Source organism: Amblyomma americanum, chromosome 1, assembly GCF_052857255.1.
Source record: "Amblyomma americanum isolate KBUSLIRL-KWMA chromosome 1, ASM5285725v1, whole genome shotgun sequence".
NCBI classification, from domain to species: Eukaryota; Metazoa; Arthropoda; class Arachnida; order Ixodida; family Ixodidae; genus Amblyomma; species Amblyomma americanum.
The window spans coordinates 216,647,353-216,666,853 of NC_135497.1; the positions used below are offsets into that span (position 1 = coordinate 216,647,353).

The 19,501-nt window shown below is 48.7% G+C and overlaps 1 protein-coding gene across 1 annotated transcript in view; it reads right to left on the reverse strand.

Annotated features, from left to right (window-relative positions):
* Positions 1-18,314, reverse strand: part of LOC144114618 (RYamide receptor-like) — a 167,382-nt gene extending 149,068 nt beyond the window's left edge. The window contains exon 1 of the mRNA XM_077648474.1: positions 17,416-18,314. Coding sequence (XP_077504600.1) covers positions 17,416-18,246 — 831 coding nt within the window. The 5' untranslated portion in view covers positions 18,247-18,314. The remainder of the gene's footprint in view (positions 1-17,415) is intronic.
* Between the last annotated feature and the right edge of the window lie 1,187 nt (positions 18,315-19,501).

The window sequence follows — 19,501 nt, forward strand, 5'->3', positions numbered from 1 at the left end:
GGTTACTTTCGACGAACGCTGCGACTAGCACCCTTATCAGTGAAATCCCTTGCTTACTTAACACTTATCCGTCCCAAATTAGAATATGCATGCGCGATCTGGGACCCTCATCAAAATAACCTTTCCACTACTCTCGAATCTGTACAGAATCGCTCAGCTCGTTTCATTTTCTCAGCCTATTCTTATCATGTAAGTGTAACTGAACTAAAACACAATGCTCATTTCACAACTTTAGAGAACCACCGAAAAATTTCCAGACTGTGTCTGTTTCATAAATTCTATCATCATCCACATCTCAACTCCATTATCAACCCCGCACATCGCATCTCCAATCGCACAAACCACGGGAGGGCAGTCTACCCTCCCCCTGCCCGCACTTCTGCGCATCTGTCATCATTTTTCGTTCATACAGCAAGGGACTGGGATGACCTGCCAAACGCCATCGTTGATCAGATCGACTCATCGTCATTCAGATCGTCCATAGAAGAAATGTACTGCTGAAATTCCACCCCCTCATGTAATACCCCTTCAGCGGGGCCTTTGAGGTACTAATAAATAAATAAATAAATAAATAAATAAATAAATAAATAAATAAATAAATAAATAAATAAATAACAAAGATTCTTCTCCCGAATCTAATGAATATTCAGCATTACTAAATCATAAGCAGGAGGCAAGGAAGAATTATCTTGATTAGGAAAGAAACGTTATTTCTGTAAACCGCGAACAAGCTGCTTTGCTGCCTGCTCTTTCTGCCCTATAAAATAAAACATAAATTCGGCGAGAACCACACAGGTCTGCTAGGCGCTTCTCGCATGAAAGGCATATAACACAGTAATCGTATTAGAAAACGTCTCTTGGCCCTACCGGGCACAAGTACCAAGCATTGGCACAACAAAAAGTTCCCAAACAAGTTGTGATAGAAAATTGTAGCTCTTAATTACCTGTATTCGTAAGCATAAGCCTGTCAGAGGCAGCGCGTTGACAGTCGTGACTGAGCAGTCTAATCCTTCACTGCATGAACGGCACACTCTGGTTCATTAGAGTAGCGGCTGTAAGAGCACTGGCTCCTTCCGACTTCTTCACCTCCCTTTTGTTTTTGTTCCCGATGCTTCCTGCACGAGCAGCGTGGCCCCCGGAAAACCTGCGAGCTGCGGACCCCAGCCGCTACGAACGTTGTTTGGTGCAGTTTACAAAACCCTGAAACTAAACGAATTACGGTATCCAGCGCATATAAAACCGAATAGTTGCAAAATGTAATGCGTATTCCGCCTTAATTTAACATGCCACGGCTAGTGAGACTGTTCGTCAATTTAAAAAGAAAATGTGGACACCGTTCGCTTCTAGTAATGATGTCTAAACTTATTCTCGCGAGATCCTGCTTTGTTTTCAGTATTCATTTCGTTAACGATATATAACCTATCCTATTTACTGACTTTAGTGGAGTGCTTTTCCCCTGCTCTTGTAAGCAGATCTGCTGCAAGCGCAGTGCATTGTTTCCTCCACTTGTGCGTTCTTATTATTAATGTGCGCGTCCCTCATAGCCCGAGTCGCTTTGGGACGTTAAACCCCCATAAACAAAAAGAAACATTATTAATGTGCTGTATTTTCTGTTCATTAGCTTATAATTTGTGAACTTCTAGCGGAAATGACAGTGTTACTCATTTGTGTTATATTTTAAACCATTGCACGCATTTCTGCTAGTTTCTGCCATGATGTGTGATGTGGGGCCTAAAGGGTGTAGGCCTCGTAGCATAGATATGCTCTTAGTCTCTGCGTGCCTTCTTCTGTCTCAACCCACGGGCATGCTCTGCAGTTTTGCACATGCCCAAACAAAGACCTAAGATTTTTTGGATCTCACTGAAGACGATGGCGAAGCTCGACAACGAGTGTGGTCTAAGGTGCACAGGCCGAATAAACGGAACGACCGGCAACATGTGGCACGCGCATTTTTTCCAGTCCTGGACGCGAACAGAGAAATACAGCGCACAAGCTTTGCTCCAGAGAAAGCAAATAGGCAGAATTACTTCGCCACCACCACAAGTTAACCAACTGTCAGTGTTAAAACTTCCCGTGCCAGTGACATACAACAGGCTGGAGCGCAATGCACCCCCGATGATGGAATTGTCGATGCTATGAAGTTGCTGTGATTGGAAACCGTCACTTATCTTTATTTCCATTCAGATCTACCGTTCTGTGCTTCCAGTGTGTTATTATTGACTCACAGTTTACGACAGGGTAGTGCTCATGAGTTGCAAAAAGAAAGTGTCCTTGACACGAGTATCTACCATTACTGCATGAACATTGATTGCATTCCCCTGTCAACAGCATGCGAGTCAAATGGGAGCGATCGGCAACAGCGGGGACGCGCTGATGCACGCAAGCTTAGCTTTCACGTGACTCGTCCACTCGGCCTCGTGGCTTTGGCGTCCGGCTGATGGGCACCAGTGCTCGGGTTCGAACCGGCCTCGGCGGCCGCATTGTGTTTCGACCGAAGTGCAAAGATGGCCTGGCATTGAAACCACGGCGCATGCCAAAGAAGCCCGGGGGTCGAAATTAACCCGGTGCCCTTCACTACAGCGAGCCCCCGTAGACCACAGCGTTGCTTCGGAAAGCTAATTAGTCGCTGACTGAGTGTCACGTGACGCCCAGCACACACCTTACCAAATACCACACGTGCGAGTGCGCGCTCGAAGGCGTGCCTCGCGAGAAGAGGTAGCGTGTCTGCGAGATTGACTGAGCGTTCTTGGTTACTGGAGAACCTTGATGAAGACCGTGTTCAAGTCTCAGCTACAAGTGAATTGCCAAGCGCCCATTTCTGCATTCCAGACGAATTACTGCTGCCGCTTTTGCCTTCTCTGCTCACTCAGCTCACCTCCTCTGCTTCCAGCTTTCTCTCATTTCTTCGAGCGCCATTTCACTGCCTAAAAGAACAGAAGCTCAAAGAATACGCCGGTCAACAACCACCCGGGTGAAGCTTCTTCCCACCCATTCGGCTCTGCTTTTCCCTCTGCTCGGGGCAAGTCCGCTTGGAATCGTCTTTATATCTTCCTTGTTTCTCTCAGCTTTTCAAAACCAGCCCGAGGTCGTCGGTGAGGCAACGTGAGTGGCACTGCAAGAGACGTGAACGGCATTCCAAGTGTAGCAAGCCATTGGTAGTCTTTGTTTGGGGTGCGGGCGCTGTAGCCCAACTGCGGCTTTACAACATAGTCAGTCTGCCCTCATCTCTCGGGAAACCGTACAAACAAGGAATTACAACGAGGTTGTTCCGATAATGAGGAAATCGGCCACCCATTGCCAGCACTGTACTGTCCGTTCCCTCAATTGACCGGCGTCTGCTGCTGTGCGATGCATTGGCACTGTACCTTTGTTCAAAACGTGGCACATTGTAGGGCACGTGACGTCCCTAAATAAAATTCGATTAAAGCAGCCATAGCCTAACGCCACCAACCATACACATGTCATCCTAGCGGAGGTTTTGAGTTTAGAAACCCGCTGCTCGCGCTCACCTCAGTGACTCCCGGTGAAATGAGGGAATGGGCTGACCTCGTCTTATTTTCAGCGGTTATACGCAGCGTAAAACCTCCTTTTCGAGTGCAGTGACATGCAGATTGAAGAACACCGCACTCCTTTTTACTCACAGTTGAGAGGTAGGCGTATGGTTGCTGCTTCGCGCAACACCTCAGCTGCTCCGGTTTTCTTTGCTCTCTGGCCACTTGAATCGGCACTGCTACTGGGTAGAGAAACGACCGTTTTTTACGGATGCGGGGGCGACACGCGCCGTCGCACTGGCCGCTTGAGTGGGCGTGATCGCACCTACCACCGCGCAGTGCTCTTCGTGTGCAGAGCCGCAAATGACGTTAGCGGCTTCCTAATTTTCCGCACCAGGTAGCACTTACGCAGAAACAAAACAAAAATAAAAAACAAAATCCTTCATGCGTGGGGTGTAACGGTTTCGGTTAACGGGGACATTTATTTACTTTTTTTCAGGCTGTTTACTTATTTTAATACGAAAACCACGTGCAGCACGTTGCATTCTCAAAACAGACGTATCTTTCTCACCTTCTTGTTCCCCAAACACTGCAACCGTGAATGGCGTAACCTTCCCCCGGCGGGTGATTTTATTTCGTGGTGCAGAGCATTGCGGCGCTGTTGCTTCAGTCAGGTTCGCAGGCGTTGGCTTTGAAATATTCGGCCCGCTGCCTTATCTCCCTCGCTTGTCCTTATTTTCTGCTTGCCCCCTTTTCTACTTGTTTCCTCTTCTTCTTATTCGTGCATTTTATAGGAGGCCACGCTTCCACATTGCCTAAGACCGAATAAACAACGTTGTACGTTCGTGCTGGTTGGCATTTTATTACTCAGGGCACAAAGCTAGTGCGACATTGACTCCACGCGATCGGAAGCGGAGACACACGATCGGCTTTGTCGACAACCATGCTTCTTTCCCGTAGCCTCCGCATCTTACGCAACTTGGCTGCCCAGAGAGTCACTATGAAAAGTCAGCGTTCGTTAAAGTCACAGCCTATCCACTACCCCCTTTCCCCCCGTGTAGGGTAGCAAACCGATTTTCCTCCCGTTAACCTCCCTGCCTTTCCATTTCTTCTCCCTCCTCCTCCTTGGCTGCCCAGGCCGGTAGTTGGCAGTATGGCGTTGAACCATGAACGGTCGATCGCGGTAACCTTGCGGTTCAAGCTCTGGGTGCATTAGGCCTCCTCATCGCTGGAAGAGCGCCGCATCCCCTCCTGTGAGAAAGATGACGCAAGTATAGTTTGTCAGACTATCGGCAGGTACCTGCAGGCTGCTGCGATATTAGCCAGCGTCTGTGTTGGTGGCTCTGCATGCTTTGTAAGGACGAACTGAAAGTGGTGCGTTCTTTCCCTCCCTCCTCCCTTTTTTGATTGCTTCAGTGTGCGATACGCTCCTCTCGCAACTTCATGAAGTGACACTTTGTCTTGCGCAACGGAGTAATGCTTTTCCTCCGCAGCAGATAGGCGTAAAAATATTGCGGACTAATTGAATGGTTACGCTTGCAGCTAGCATCAACTACCGTACACTTCAAGCGGCCAAAACTTTCGTATACCTTTGGCATCTCGTGCAACTGTTTTAAAAGTTCCTCCAACGTAATATAGGAAAGCGCCATGGACTTCAGTGTCGATGGTCGCTTCGCAGGAAGCTGTCCATTCGTCAAAATCGTTTCGAAGCTCTCTACAGCGGGGCAGCACAGATAGGCTGAAGTTAAATGCCTTTATTTTTTCCCAAAATATCTGAGTGGCGGGGCAGTGTAGTGCAGGTCACGCTTCAGAAAACTAAGTGACTGGTTGCGAAGAGCACTAACTGCGGCCAATTAAACTGGTCAAGATTTTGCAAACGCGCACTGTGGTTATGTGCAAAAACCTTCTCTCCATTAAAACAGGGAGGGTGAGAACTTGGTTATGTGCACATTGGGGACTTATTGCGCAATTGAAGTGTGGGTGCTGTTGCGCAAGCTAGTGCAGGAGCAGAACGAAATGGTGGCCTAGACTATTTACTTTACTCTCACAGCTCGTTACAACTCGCCACAGTCACAGCCCTAAGTGTACTTCGGAAAAGAATAGTGGAGCTACTGCATTAGAAGTTGACGAACTAGCATGATACTGCTCACGCACCGATAAACAACCCTGAGAACGTAAGACACGCTGCCTGTGTGACATGCTCTCATGTACTGTAGCAAGGACCAAAAAAAATGATTAGAGGTTTCATAGCTCCGAAGGCTGAGAACTCATCTGACCTGCACCACTATCGTAGTTCGCACAAACGCGCCTCTTTGACCTCTTTGCAGAGGTCACGCTCAGAGGCTGTGAGAACTTATTTATTTAATAATGACAAAGAAAACATTTTGATGGGCGCCAAAAACATGTATTTTTTTTCTTACCTGAACGATGGGCTTGATTTCACTACTTATTTTTCAGAGCCATTGCTGCGAAAGCAAAATCTCCCATCAGTCTGGCTCAAAGCACGCATGCTGAGGTACGCTTCAGGATGCATGGTATCAGTACGCATGTCGTATGCGTTTGAAAGCTTGAAGGCGTGGCGCGTCCAGAAATCTACCGACAGTTAAAGTCCACAGAGAACCAGTTGGCTTAAAACAGCGCTATGTTGCCATTCAGTCGATCCTCCCAAAAGATGCCCGTGCCCGTGATGGTTGCTAACCTGACGCCATTTTGCTGATTGAATCTAGCGCGCGATGAAAAAAAAAAGAGAAGAAATGGACATTGACGGGGCCCTACCAAATTTCCGCAATTTCTGCACAAGCTGTCCTTGACAGTTTATACTCTACCAAGTCATCATCATCATCATCCTGACTACACCCACTGCAGGGCAAAGGCCTCTCCCTTGTCTCTTTAATTAACCCTGTCCTTTGCCAGCTGCGCCCACCCTATGCCTGCAAACTTCCTAATCTCATCCGCCCACCTAACCTTCTGCCGGCCCCTGCTACGCTTCCCTTCTCTTGGAATCCACTCCGTTACCCTTAAGGGCCAGTGGTTACCTTGCCTTAGCAGTACATTCCCTGCCCAAGCCCATTTCTTCCTCTTGATTTCGACTAGGATATCATTAACACGCGTTTGTTCCCTCACCCACTCTGCCCGCTTCCGGTCTCTTAACATTACAACTATCATTTTCCTTTCCATGGCTAGCTGTGTTGTCCTTAACTTAAGCTGAACCCTTTTCGTTAGCCTCCACGTTTCTGCCCCTTAGGTGACTGTCGGGAAGATACAGCTGTTGTACACTTTTCACTTTAGGGATATTGGTAACCTGCTATTCATGATCTGAGAAAACCGGCCATTTGCGCTCCACCCCATTCTTACACTTCTAGTTATTTCCCTCTCATGATCCGGATCAGCTGTCACTACCTGCCCTAAGCAGACGTATTCCTTTACCACTTCCAGCACCTCGCTTCCATGTTCCAGTTGTGAGCTGCTGTTCCCTTGCTGGACTGTTGAACTTTACCTTCGTTTTCTGCATGTTAATTTTTAGACCCACCGTTCTGCTCTGCCTTTCTAACCCATTTATCATTCTTTGAAGCTCATTTCCTGACTGACTTTGCAAGGCATTGTCATCAGCGAATCGCAGATTACTTAGGTATTCTCCAAGTGGCACTCGACCAAGTGGCAGACAATAAATTTCTAACCATGAAAATATGTCCCTACAGCATGAATCATTGCTATGTGGAGCCAATATTAAAACTTACAAAGCGTTCATCTTAAGAGCACTGAATGCTGTCAAAAACTGCCTCATGGAACCCATTGCTGTCTTGGGAACAGGTGTCTGGAGAATTATGTCCCCTGGAAGCAGGAGTGAATGAGTAAATGAAGAAATTAATGAATTGTAACGGGGGCTTAGGTTAATGCTGAGGCAGCGGCGAAACCACGGCGGCGACCGAGTCTCTCGTTTTTTCAGGTCAGCAGGCGCTCAGTCTGAGCGATGGCAGTGCGGCTACCTCTTCTTCTTTCCCTCAGTCAACATAGGATGATGCCCTTCTTCTTCGTCACAGAATGAATTAATCAATAATAATTAATTTATTCCTAAGTATCTGCCAAGTGTAGACGCAAAAGCGCATTACCACCTGCAATCAAATCGAACAAATTCTGCGGGACAATAATATCGTGCCATTCAAGAGCCATAGGCGCCACAAGTTTCTGAAGTGAAAAAAAAAGGTGACCTGGCTTCATTCATTCATTCATTCATTCATTCATTCATTCATTCATTCATTCATTCATTCATTCATTCATTCATTCATTCATTCTCTTCATATTCGCACTAGAAACTCCTTCCTTGATATAAAGCAGCAATCGACTTGAAAGTGCGCCTGAGACGTTTCGCTTTGATGGTTACCGACGGAAACTGAGAGCTGAGTCCCCAAAGCGTGAACTCTACCGCCCCCCAAAAATAAAAAGTAAAGCAGTGAACTTCGTCATGACGGCTCCGAAAGTGGCAACAGCCGGAGGACCGAAGTTAGTCTGACTAGCCGAATCGATCACAATACGCGCCCATTGAAACTCACTTTATTATACGGTACTTAAGCGCACGCCCCTGGAGTCTCTAAAGCAGCCATTACTGGGGCCCGCCACTTTCTAAGCGGGTCCTTTCTTGCCCAGCGGGCTGTGCGACTTTTACGAGATAACGCGGATGCGAAGCGCTGGAAGTGGATGCGTCGCGATGTCACCCTGTCACTTAACGATCACCATCTCTCACGTCGCTATCTTCGTCCTCGCCTTCGCACGGCAGGGGTTGCTGCCATGTGCTAAAGTAAACAAGTAAACAAAGGCGGTACAGTAGCATCTGAAGCCGTTTCATGCCGCGAGACTGGAAGCTGCTAATAAATGCTACAAATTCTAAGTCAGATGGAGCTTATTTAGAAAGGACGATGAGAAGAAGGCAAGCAAAAAAAAAAGTGATGATAACGCAAAAATTAAGGCAACATTTGTTTCTAATTTTTGAGCAGCAAATGTAACTTCCAAGCTATAAGAGTTTGGTTTGGTTTATGGGGGTTTAACGCCCCAAAGCGACTCAGGCTATGAGAGACGCTGCAGTGAAGGGCTCCGGGAATTTCGACCACCTGGGGTTCTTTAACGTGCACCGACATCGCACAGTACACGGGCCTCTAGAATTTTGCCTCCATCGAAATTCTACCGCCGCGGCCGGGAGCTATAAGAGTTGTGTTAAAAAAAATGCACATATTTTGAAACCTTCTCCCGTCACAACCCATTTTTCTCACCACAAATAAGCCTTGCACTAACACGCGTCTTCCCGTACCCACCGTAGCCAGTTAGCTTGCGTGTGTACAATAGAGAGAGGTATTTTTAGCTCGCCGCATGCATCTTTATAGCAGAGGCCGCTACCCAGACGCCCCTCTAAACGATTGAAGTGTTTTAGAATCATTTTGTTGTTTTGTATAACCCTCATTTCATAATGATCCCAAAAGAGCTGGCCACGGGGACGCGGAAGTCTTGATTCTGCCTCTTGAAGTGAAAATGTATTTCAAGAAAAAAATATCAGGGATCAGTCCCAAATTGAAGCCTTTGTTCACCAGAACAGCTGGAGGCGGGATATGAAGGCGTAAATATAGGGTGTATTTTTTTTTTTCAGTCTACGTTAAACAAACAGACACAACTACACATACTCATCACGGCACATTCTTACGAGGCTCGGGAGCGGCTTAGGCTAAAAAGGCATAAACCCCAAAATTAGACCGCCTTATAACGGCAAAATGTCAAGATAAGCTAATTATGTACCCTGCTCTGGTACAATGTCAGAACGGCGAGGATGTGTAAGGCCCTTATAAAACGTTGCTCCCGACGGAGCTTCTTAGAAAGAAAAGGCGATAGTGGTTGTAAGAAGGCTTCAACAATAACGGGGCCTGCGCCGGCGCATCGTCGCCAGAGTGACTGCCTGCATGCAGCGCATCTGCCGTTCAGCCACACGCCTCAGCGGCGCGGCGTGCATGCCTTCTTCCACCGGAGGTTCTGTAGCGCGCCCAGAATCTTTTCGCGAAAGTTAGTCGTGCGGTGGCCCCTTCTCTCCCGTTTCCTTCAACGCGCCCTTTGTGCTGGTAGAGATGTGCGCCGCTGTGCGGAGGTCGGGCGGCTGCTCTTCTTCATCTGCATGCGATGCTCGCCGTGCTGTCCGGGCAGAATTTCCTCAAGCTGGCAGCGAACAGACAAAGGTTCTCTGGTCCAATTTTCAGTGGAACTCCTTTTTTTTTCTTTAATGAGTTAGGGACGCGCTGATGAAAAGAGAGCCTTACTGAATTCGTGGCTATAAGCACCGCAGTTCAAAAGTGATTCGCAGGCCGCTTACTTGTTGCACACGTGGCGAGGAGAATTTATACTGGCGTAAGCGGAACGAAAATTTGTTCGAATTATGCGAATTTTGAATCAAGTGGAGCCTTTCTAATGCACGTGATGATCACGGGACCAAAGATCAGTTCGAATGAACAGGAACCCCTAAAACAGCAACAGAGAGCATATGCGTGTGAAACCGTTCGCTAAATTTTATCAAACGCCTTGTGAAATCTTAAAGGCCGGGGAAATTACCGCGTGGAATATATGGTGATCTTTAGGAACTTATGTAACACGGAAGGCGAATACTGGTAGAAGAAGAAGGCAGCCATTTTCGTTAGTGCTTACTAGTGCCAACACGCCTACTAGTCCTCCTTGCTGAGTAATTTCACGTCCAAGTGCAAAACTTGGAAAAACTAGCGAACAATTGTGCCTTCGCTCGACACTCGGTTTTCACTTCGCATTGCGATGATAGCATTCTTGAACTACAATAGGACCCTGCCACCTTGGGACCAGTAGTTGTTGTTGTTACCCTCACATAATTGCACAACAACAACTACAAGTAAGGCCGCGAAATGCACCCGACCGGATATTTTTTGTTGTCTCTGTGCAGCTGTCTCGTGCGCAGTACTATCGAGAAAAGGAAGCGAAGCGTAGAGATAATGTGCACGCCAAAGCGTCACTGACGAACTGCAGATGTTCGCGCATCCCGCGCCTCCCGCTCGCTGCATAACGCCCCCTCTCCTCCTCTTTTATTGTTTCCTCGCAAAAGTTCGAGTTCTTGTCTTCAAGGCTGGCGGTTTTCAAAAGTGGGGCGCTTCACATTACTCATTTCTGCCTCGCGAGTCCGAGAAGAGTACACGGGAGGGAATAGGGAAATATGCGCCCCCTATCAGCAGATGCACGATCGTCATCCGCCCGTGGATCGCCAGGACGTTGCCAATTTCAGCAGCAAACGACCCCGGTTCCTTTTTAGGTGCTTGCGTTTTCACTTGCTGCTCAGGCACGCAATTTTCCCAGGAGCGTCGAACGGTTATGCGTTGCCAACGTCCTCGGAAGGGAGAATGCATATGCTTAAGCAACACAGAATCTTCTTGCTTTTTATTCTCCCTCCATCTCGCGAAGTTTCCCGCTTATGAAGGCATCTCTGGAGGCGCTTCGTCTTTTTCGGCAACAGGAATTGCAAGCTGAGAGCACTTTTAAATGTATTGCATTCCTTTTGCACCACGGCATGACTTGCGCAGACCTCTCTTGGCTGCAGCGACTCGTTCCCGTGGCAGGCGTTAGTCCCATTGTTACGGCTTTTCACTGTAGTTTCATTCCTAACCGGACGCGGCGCGGGGGGGGGGGGGGGGGGGGGTATATTTTGTCTATGCCGTTTTAAGTCTTTCTCCTTGCCACCCTTGATGCCCAGGCCTTTTCTAAACTGATTTATATAGACTTTTCTCTACCCCCATTGATTTAACTGCATGCTATCTGGGAACTGCAATGAGCAAAGAACGCGCCCAGTGCCTGGTGCTAACGATCGACGATATGCCTGTCGTTGCCGTTCTGCTGTCCCTCAAATAAGAAAAAAAAAGAGAACAAAAGAAGCCGTAAGCACGGCACGGGCACGGCTTTAGTTGAGCGGCGGGACGTGAAAAACAAGCTCCGTGTCTGGAAGACTACGGACATTCTGACGACTCGAAAGGAATAGGTTCTCACTTCCTGCACCGCATTTTGATGCCATATCACTAATAAACAATGGATATGTTGCCTACGAAAGAGATGATTGCATTTTATGACTGCGGAACGTACAAAAGCGGCTTCAAATGAGTTCAGATCAAGCGCTCTCCGAGCCTCGCTCAGAAACGTCCCAACCTGCGACCGCTCAATTTCAAGATGCCTTGATACTGCACAGGCAAAGTGGTCACCCCTTCATCATGTGTCCGGAAGCGGCAAAGCTGCTGGCGTCACGCGCGATGCGTGTCCAACAACGAAGGAAACACGCCCACTTTGTTGCGAGGAAAAGAAAAAAAAAATCGCCGCAATGGCGAGCAGCACGCAATTGACCTCGAAGGCGATGAACAGCTGTTCATGCGTTACCAGCTATTTCATGCTTAGTACTATATTACTCGCAACGGGAATGGCTGCGAAGCCGTTTTTCGGTTGCCGGTTCGTGTCTGGAACAGCATGAGTTGCACACGTGTGTGCCCTTTTCTCGAAAGAAAAAAAATAATATTGCGCGAAATAGTCGGTCACACAGCTAGCGTGAAGATCTGAAAGTTGTAGTAGAGACTTTGGGAGAAAACGGCCTCGGGCTATATCTAATCTTTCTAAGTGTTGACGGAAAGCGGTGAACTGCAACCACGAAACAGCAGAACAAGGATAAAGCGGAGCGCAGCCCGACTAGCAGGAGAGAAAACGTGTAGTGTTTACACTGGGTGTAGAGAACGCCGCAAAAAGAACGAGCCGCGTTCCTAAAACGAAGATTCTCCTGTTCTCTTTCAACCACGCACAAAAAAGGAGCTAGAACGTCAGAAAAAAAAAAACGCCATCAGAAGCCGTGATAACTGGCGCTGAAAACACGGGCGGCGTATTTGTCAACGCCTGTCCTGTCGCACTCTTCTCTATACGCGTCGTATATTGCTGTGCCTGAGCGACGGTTTACTAACTGGTCCAGCCTCGTAACATATACTTACGTTACTTGTTACCAGATCACTTGCGTTTCTATACAGACCGCGTCGTTTCCACCGCCGAAAGGCAGACGCAGTGAAATCAGCCACATAACTGCGCTGCGCTATGGGACTGGCCCAGCACCTAGCAGTCGACGATCTAACGTAATTTCTCAGTGCTTCTTGCTTGTGGATGCGGTGGTCGAACGTACGTCTGGCCATGTGTAGTAGTGCTGCACAAAACTTAGTTGCTACTTTTCTGGCGTCACCGATGAGCCGTTCTCTTTAGCGAAACACGATGCACCCAGAGAGTTCCGTTTACCACTGTGTAAACGAACATGCCAAGTGGCACGCTTCGCCGTCTGGTGATGAAATAAATTACCGCCTAACCAGTTTCGCGAACCACGACGCAACGTGCAGCGCATCGAAGGAGCACGCATGGCTCACACCCATGCAAAACAGGTGGTGCGACTATAGCTGAGCTGGCTCCGGCTCCAGACGTCCGTCGGGAACTCTGCCCGGGCCCGCCATTTGGATGAACTGCATTCTAAGTGGCGCCAAATAGGGTTTTGCTGATGCTCCGTGCAGGGAGCGTATCAAGGGACTCAGGAAGCTGCTCAGTCATTTATGCAAGTTATTGTGTAGTTTTTTTTTTGCCTCACCGCTTTTTATGTACTCGCTGTTTCCCTTGTCTCTCAATTTCCCTCGAGGTTCTTCCGGAATTTTCGCCATATTTTTCGACCAGTTACTTTATTAAACTTTTGTCCCGAAAATTAGGCGCCCTGTCTAGTAGGAAGCCCATATGCCACAGAAAAATACTAGTGTTCCCCAAATTCCTCGGCCGAAAATCGAGAAAATGGTATATCAGAAATGAGCTCGCCTCGCAAACAAAAATAGAATAAATTTTGAGGACCATTGAACATGAAAGTGAGAGAGTGCCACTTGGTTGGAGCGGGTTCTCCTATATGACAGCGCTTTCGACGCACAAGTTAAAAGCAAATCCTTGCTTATCTTTGGGCTTGCCCACACTGTGAACACGGGTAGTGCTCCAGAATATGATTCTTGAAGTTGAATCCGCAATATGTCCGGTTGATATTGTCTCACTGACAGTCGCGATTAATCAGCTAACACGCAGCGGCCAATCGCGAAACAGCCTTACTCACGACCAGATTTGTACTTTGTCCTTGATGTATACCTAGATGAGGCAGAAAAGCTATGAAAACTTAGCAACGGTAGTTGTTTTTCTGGAGGCAACTTGTACAAACATAAAAACGAACCCTGAAGACAAGGCAGACCGGACAGGTGCACGGTCTTTTTGCTCATTTTGCCTGCAGAAAATAAGCTACGAATTACAGCCTAACAATAGGTTTTCTTCAACCACCTGCGATTAGTTCCAATGCAGCGAAAATACAGTGCAGCTTTGCACCAACTTTTTAAACGGAAGTAGTGAGTCTTATTCGCACATGTATTGTATAGCGTTCCGTGCGCGTGGCCTACGACTCGGGGAAAAGCACGAGCTCTGCCACGAGGCTGTTTTAAAACAACTCAGAATTTATTCCCAAAATATTCCATTCGGGCTCTGACAACTCTTTCTTGCCAGTAACAGTTGCCGGTTATACAGGCCAGTGGTTCTTCATTTCGTTCGCCTCAGTGTTTATAGCGCGCTTCCAAGTGCGATGACACTACCCTGCGCCAGTTCGTGCGTCCACGTGCCAACAGGTTTCGGGTCGGCAGGGAGGTAAGGGGCCCTTAGAGCTGCAGTTGTTTTGCTTGTTTAGCAGCGAAGTACATATCTGCGTGGAATTCTTGAAGTCGCGGGCTGGTTTTTATATAAAGCGGCGAGCGTTTTGTGCTGTTAGAGATAAAGCGTGTGTTTCGCAGCGACAAATGGAGAGAATGTCCAACGCCCATTGCATGCTGTATCTCCGAAACGAGCGCGGATCCTTGCTCCGTGGTCCCAGGCAGTCGGCGGGTGCGACAGGCGCTGCAGTGGACTTTGAGGATCTCGTACAGGTGGATGCCAGTGATGTCTGTTTCGTTTAATTTCTTTGTGCCTTTTTTTCTCTTTTTCGATAAGATGCCCGTTTTTTTTTTTGGCCCATTGGTAGACATACGCGTTTATGCTTTATTTCACTCTAGCAGAGCGAATGGCGCCGAGTTCTTGGCGAAAGTTGCCAGCTGCTTGGTAAGAACAATGCGGCCATTTCCTTAAAAACGATGGCTAAATTGCCACGTAACGTTTTGATAAATGCGATTAAGACATACTCTTGGGCCAGTGGAAGACACCGGATATCTAGCGACCATGGTTCTAAAATTAAATAAAAAAGTGAAAATATAAAGCGAGTGTAAAATAATAACGAAGAAGAACCAGCAGCGAAGCTTATAGGCGAACGTTGCCTCTGGGAACTAGTTTCGGTATCCGTTGTTCTGTACATCGGAGGAAAAAAAAAACATAAAGCCTCTGAAAGGGAAGAATGTGCAGCTCGCTAGGTCTGTGTAATTTTCCGAAAATACAGCATTTTAAAAGCATACAAACGGTAACAAATTCCTTGAAATAATCCTTGAAGTTTCATCCGGTTAGGAAAAACCTTGGAGGAAAACGTGGACGATAACGTTCGTATTAAAGCTGCGGGGAACTTTGCTCAGTACGTTGTAAGCCTTATTCTCCGCGTCTCTTGCGCTGTGGGACGACACGGCACTCGCTGTAAGCAAAAGAATCAAACTGGCTCGGGGCAGGCGGTGGCCGTTTTATTGCGGGAACTTTGTGCCTTGAGGCTGAGCAATGCGGGAGATAGCTTGTTTTTCAAAAGTAAGCATGGGCGTCGGCACGTGTGGCAATACAAAAGAAATGCGTAGCAGGTACCGAAGGAATTAACAGTGCCAAATTTTTGTCTCGGGTCTGCATTACGTTTTTTTTGTTGTAATAAATAGTTGCAGTGTACGCTGCTAAAAGCCAGTCAAATAATTTATGGCAGTTATTCATTAACAAATACCGCACAGGTGGACTAGTGGCTTGAGCATCCGCCTGGCAGGCAGGAGGTGTGGGGTTCAATACCCAGTGACGTCGGGAGCCAACCGGTGGTGCAATGGATATCAGCTTTATCTTGGCCTGGGGCTCGGCTTATCTGTGGGATATTCTTGGAAAAGGGTCTTCGACCCCCACCTTTGAGTTTGCATTTTACACCTCAAGTAATGCCTTCACACTGAGGGCTTCTGATGGAATTTCTAATTTAAAAAAGTAAAAAAAGAAACCTCGTGTCATGGCGCTCTTTGTTCACAGATGAACCTTGCGCCGTAACAGTTTGTTATCAACACCATTTATTAAACATATCTATAATGATTTGCACTGCTTGCACGTGGCCCTCTAGCGTCATCGTGCCGATGTGCGTTGCTGTGGTTCCGAGGGTCAAAGAAAACGAGCAAAGTATGGCGGATGGAAGAGCACATCCGCGAAAACGAAATGACGCACTTATGCACAAAGTTTCAGTTAGTTCATGCGACCACAAGAGGGAGCGATGCAAAGTTAAACGGACGAGATTGTAAACTATATAATTCTCTACAGCATGATATGTTTCCTTTCTAACTGTAAGAAGAGGGCTCCAGACATGTCGAAATAACACGACGAGTATATTTGACCTGATTGCGGCGCAACAGACTAAGGACAACGGACGGAGTGAGAAGACACGGACAAAAGCTTGTACTTGTCTTATCGTTTTCTTTGTGGTCCTTTTTCTGATGGACTGCATGCAGCACGTGTGGCAGAATTACTACTTGCACAAACGTTCTCCCTATAGGCAACTACATCTGGTCTCGCGGAAACGTCCCGTTCACGAACAACCATCGGCACGCGAATGAAGACGCCATCATTGAGCACTGATTTTTAGGCCTACTTGCGTGCATCCGTCTAAAATAAGCAATTTAGCACAAATTGCACCGCCTAAAAAAACTTACATCAGAAGCATTTTGTTCACATAATTAGAGGAAAATAGTTAAAGGTAACAACCTTGAAGAACTCTTTCAGTATCATTGAGAGCATTAGAGAAGACTATCGCATCTCGAATGCTTTCAGTGACTGATGTGAGCATGTATATTAGTATAACTGTGGGGCTCCATCGAGGAAAGGTATCCAAGTGAAGCCACTGCACAGAGACCGCAGTTACTCTCGACTGTTGCATAATTGTGAGAAAAGACGTCGGGACAGCAAGCGCTTTCGAAGTTAATTCATCTGACCCCCAGCCGTGACGCTATGTGCTGCTCCAGGAATAACATTCTGCCTCTATCCCCGCGGCCGAGGCTACAACGTCACAACCTCGGATCTCTGTCAACCTTAATTTTCCCCTCCGATCGAGTCATCCAGCGCTAAGATCACGCTCCGCATACTAATCGTGGGACAAAAACATCGAGCCGGCGGCTTTGGAATTTGTGCGGCTGGCTCTTCAACTTTACTACGCTGCTCTTTCTTACGGGCACTCGGTTTCCGCGATAGTTTCTGCCTTGAAACGTCAAAAAGTACACACACGCACCGCAGGCTGTAGCGCACTTTTAAAGAGCACTCCTAGCGCCATCAAAAAATAAGTCTTGCTTCTGCTCAAAACTTTCCGTAGCAGTTCGCGAAACTTCTCGGAAAAAGCGCGGCCGTCGGCATGGCGTTGACTTGGTCTAAGCGAGGTATATCACGTAGATCGAAGTATGAACAAGAAAACTGGAACTACCAATCATATTTTGGCTTAACGTGCTCGGAACCTTGCTTGCGCTGGGCTGCTTCTATTCAGTGATGCCCGTTTAGCGTCCGCGTCTCTTCCGGCAGCGCGGATGTAGTGCTTTCACATTGGCGCCTTTAAAGGCAGGCGCGCACAGGTGGTTAGATTTGCGCGCGAATGCAGGCGCATGGCGGCTGTTGTATACGCTGCCCAAGGAACCGCGGAAAAAGGGAGTGTACGCACCTTCTTCTTGTTCTTGAGAATGCCGGCGTCGCGGGCCCCCTGGGCGTTGCCGGGAGATTTGCTCTCTTTCAGCTTGAGGCCCATGCGCGCGTACACGAAGCAGATGGTGAGCAGCGGGAAGAAGTACTGCAGGCACACCAGCGCGTGGTTGTAGATGCGCCACGCCGAGCGGGAGATGCCCACCTCGTGGCAGAAGGGCTTGGTCAGGTTGAGCGCGTGCGACTCGACCTGCGTCTCGACGCGCAGCGCGAGGGCGCAGGGCAGCGCCGCGGCCACGGCCAGCGTCCAGATGCCACAGATGATGAACTTTGCGCGCAGCTTGGTGGTGCGCGCCTTGAGCGGAGACATGACTGCGCGGTAGCGGTCCAGTGCGATCGCCGTCAGCGTGAAGATGGACACGTTGACCGAGAGCACCTGGACGAAGGGGCAGAAGGCGCACATGAACTCGGGCAGCACCCATCGCTGGAGCAGCGCGGCCTGGAACTGGAACGGGATGGAGAAGAGCCCGATGATGATATCGGCCACGGCCAGGTTGGCGATGAAAAAGTTTGTCACGGTCTGCATGCGCCGCGACGTGGCCACGATCCACATGACCATAAAGTTTCCCGCGACGGCCACCAGCGAGATGAGGCCGTAGAAGATGGAGAGCAGCACGATGAAGCCGACGGGCACCTGGTACAGCTTGCCCGAGGAGTTGACGTTGCCGCCATGCGGCGGGAGCAGCGACGGAAGCAGCGACAGGTTGCCATAGTCCTGCGATACGTACGGGCTGTCCAGCAGCAGGGGCGGCGGGGCCGACGGGTCGTGTGTCATGCCGGGCTGCGAGGTCATTGCGGCACCATAGCGAAGCCCGTGCGGAGTCCCGAGCGGCTGCTACCGACCGCGCTGGCGTCCCGACTGGCGCGCGGCCGCCGCCGGCGCGCGCTTCCGCCCTCGCGCTCGCGGGACCCCTCCTCGCCCGCCTCCGCGACACACGCGCCGGCGCTCGGCGCAGCAGCTGCGGGGCCCGCGGTGCCACTCCGGGGCCCGGTCGCGGCGTGTTATTCTTGCCGCGAGGACCGACGTCACAATTAGCGCGCCACCTCTGCCGGATGATTGAAACGAAGAGGGGGGGGGGGGGGCGGCCTTGCGCTACCACTGCCTGCGTGCCGACTGGAGTTGCCCCTCGGCGCCCCTTTCTTGCTGTCCGGCATGGGAAGAAAGGGCTCCTGGCTGTGTTTGCCTTTAATTGACAACTGTGCTGCGTCATGCTTCTTAATAAGTCAGTTTTGCCTCCTCCGGAAAAATTCCAAATACGTGACAAGTCGGGATATACTCAAGAAAGAAATCCAACAGTCATCCTAACGAGCTCCCTATCCCTTGTGAGCTTAATTGCGAGTCGGGTTCACTTTGAGCCCTCTTGTTACCCCCGTCGACCTTCTTGCGGCACTACTGTGGCGAACGTAAGCTTTACGAATCTTAACCCAAAAAGTGGCAGGCTCAATTCTCGGCGGGGTCGTTTGTAATGACAAAAACGGCAATGCACCAAGTTCCTTTATGGTTTGTGCCTTTTCTGGAAACACGAATGAGAAATTTAAAGAGCCGAACATCCCAGTGTTATTTTTTCTGCGCAGTGAAAGTTGATCGCGTTTCAGGGCGCTTCCTTTTCCTTAACCTGGGACAGCAAGAAAAGAAGTCTGTAAAGGCTGGCATTTTGTGCTTGGATTACTATGCTGATTGGGTCGGCGTTGGTGAAGAAGGAAATTCGCGAATTATCATAACGCAAAGAAGTGAGGTCTAAAATTACTCATGACGTGCGCAGCACGGTTATATCGGGGAGCGGAAGTAATTACGGGGTGCGACTGCGCAACAATTATTTCGGAATGCTGCAATAGCAGAAAAAGCATTCAATAGCAGAAAAAGAGCAAACCGAATAAAGAACATCACCTTACATTCAGGCGGTCTTAGGGTACCTTACGGAGCGACAGATGTGTTTGCCCGGGTTTTTTTTTTTTTAAGGAATGGGGGTAAGGGGCGCTTGTCCAGAGGGAGCACTGTCCAGAGAGTTGGGTGAAGGGGAAATCCTCGTCCCTTATCCCCATCGCGC